We start from the raw sequence: 2,500 nt of genomic DNA, 5'->3' as shown, positions 1-2,500 counted from the left end.
TTTTAATGATAAAGAGTGCGCTCAAGCTTCTGTATATTTTCACTATAGATTAAAGTATTGGCACCCTCACGTTACAGATGAACTTAACCGTTTGCCCTGTGTGTGTGTGAGAGTGAGAGAGAGAGAGAGAGAGAGAGAGAGAGAGAGAGAGAGATGCGACAGCGCCGCATGCATTTTAGCATCAAATGAATTAAGAGTTATGAGACAGGCCCCGGGGTGCGACTCTTACTTGTTAAGCAGCTCGTCTGACTCGGGTAGAGGAGGAACAGGATCTTCAGAGGCCACAGAGGGAGGAGCAGAGCTGAGAGTGAGGGAGTGATGGAGCGAGGGATGAGGAGGAGGAGAAACACCCCCACAGACAGGTGAACGGTTCAGAGATGGATGCATGAGGAGGGGAATGAAGAGGAGGAAAACAGACGAGCAGCAGCCAAAGAACAGCCACGGAGTTGATGCAACAGACGGTGGAGGGAGAGAGGGAGAGAGAGAGAGAGACAGAGAGAGAGAGAGAGAGAGAGAGGGAGAGAGAGAGGGAGAGATATAAAAATAAAGCAGAGGGTTAGTGTGAGCGTTTAAACCCCGCTCTGACCACAGCACAGTTTAACACCACATCACACAGCACAGAAATACACACTAACGTTCAGCATGCTGGTGTAACAGCCAGCACAATACCACATACAACACACTGGAGTTACTACAGCAACCGTAATACCAACACTAACAACAAACTTCTGTCAAAAGGCTTCAGCAAGGTTTCCATCCGCTGGACGCAGGTAACGTACGCAGATAACGTACGCAGGTAACGTACGCACGTAACATACACACATATAGGAACATTACTGCTGAGAGAAAGAACAGATGGAAATGTTTCATGTTTTCAGATTATTTTTTTAATGATGTGTCTCTGCTTCATGCTCAATATTCCTGCTGCGTAACGGAGGGGAATAACACAAGACGACGCGTAACGGAGGGGAATAACGCAAGGCGACGCGTAACGGAGGGGAATAACGCAAGACGACGTGTAACGGAGAGGAATAACGCGACGTGTAACGGAGAGGAATAACGCAACGTGTAACGGAGGGGAATAACGCAAGACGACGCGTAACGGAGGGGAATAACGCAAGACGACGTGTAACGGAGAGGAATAACGCGACGTGTAACGGAGAGGAATAACGCAACGTGTAACGGAGGGGAATAACGCAAGACGACGCGTAACGGAGGGGAATAACGCGACGTGTAAGGGAGGGGAATAACGCGACGTGTAACGGAGGGGAATAACGCAAGACGACGTGTAACGGAGGGGAATAACGCAAGACGATGCGTAACGGAGGGGAATAACGCAAGACGACGCGTAACGGGGGGGAATAACGCAAGACGACGCGTAACGGAGGGGAATAACGCAAGACGACGCGTAACGGAGGGGAATAACGCAAGACGACGTGTAACGGAGAGGAATAACGCAAGACGACGCGTAACGGAGAGGAATAACACGACGTGTAACGGAGAGGAATAACGCGACGTGTAACGGGGGGGAATAACGCGACGCGTAACGGGGGGGGAATAACGCGACGCGTAACGGGGGGGGGAATAACGCGACGCGTAACGGAGAGGAATAACGCGACGTGTAACGGGGGGGGGAATAACGCGACGCGTAACGGGGGGGGGAATAACGCGACGCGTAACGGAGAGGAATAACGCGACGTGTAACGGAGAGGAATAACGCGACGCGTAACGGAGAGGAATAACGCGACGTGTAACGGGGGGGGAATAACGCGACGCGTAACGGAGAGGAATAACGCGATGCGTAACGGGGGGGGAATAACGCGACGCGTAACGGAGAGGAATAACGCGACGTGTAACGGGGGGGAATAACGCGACGCGTAACGGGGGGGGGAATAACGCGACGCGTAACGGAGAGGAATAACGCGACGTGTAACGGAGGGGAATAACGCAATAATAAGGAAAGGCGTAAAAGCCACAGATTTGGAATGACAGACCTGCGAACGCTGAAGAGGAATAACGCGCAGTCCTCACAGTACAGTTTATATAAAGTCTTTCAACAAATCGTCTGACTGACGCTGACGTCCCTCGTAGGAACCGTTATCTGTTTCCACACTGATCTGCTGCTCGAACCGGCGCAGGAGAGCAAATCATCACGTCCTGCTTTCTACTGGACTGTTTCACGAGAGTCACGTGACTAAAATCCTGCCAGCTGGTTTTAGGCATAAATGCAGTACTTTTTCCTGTTAAACGCTTTTACTGTACTGACAATTTACACACATCAGTGATGTCAGTGTTTGTAATAATTTACAAAACATTAAAAACCAAATAATTTTGTAAGGATAACTGCAGTTTCCATCGCCTACATCGAAAACATGTTTTTGTATAAAAACCTCTCGGATGGAAACCTGCCTACATTCAGGTGAAGTGTGTGTGCGTATGGACACGTTAGCCAACCACTGGCCTCTTACTCCGAGTCACCAGGACCCTCAGCCAATAAGGA

At 50.1% G+C, this 2,500-nt stretch overlaps 1 protein-coding gene across 3 annotated transcripts in view; it reads right to left on the bottom strand.

The window, feature by feature from the left end:
• ap2a1 (adaptor related protein complex 2 subunit alpha 1) overlaps nt 1-2,500 on the bottom strand; it is a 31,718-nt gene that overhangs the window by 5,396 nt on the left and 23,822 nt on the right. The window contains exons 13-14 of one of the 3 annotated variants that reach the window (XM_053239166.1): nt 2,469-2,500; nt 230-301 (exon numbers count right to left, since the gene is read on the bottom strand). The exon at nt 2,469-2,500 is cut by the window's right edge and continues 31 nt beyond it. The exons of 1 other annotated variant lie outside the window; for it this stretch is intronic. In XM_053239166.1, coding sequence (XP_053095141.1) covers nt 230-301; nt 2,469-2,500 — 104 coding nt within the window. The remainder of the gene's footprint in view (nt 1-229; nt 302-2,468) is intronic. One more of the 3 variants, XM_053239167.1, reaches the window with a different exon arrangement.

Source organism: Pangasianodon hypophthalmus, chromosome 13 (assembly GCF_027358585.1).
Source record: "Pangasianodon hypophthalmus isolate fPanHyp1 chromosome 13, fPanHyp1.pri, whole genome shotgun sequence".
Lineage (NCBI taxonomy): Eukaryota > Metazoa > Chordata > Actinopteri > Siluriformes > Pangasiidae > Pangasianodon > Pangasianodon hypophthalmus.
Note: the sequence above shows the minus strand (reverse complement) of the source record. Positions and strands in the feature narration are given on the sequence as shown.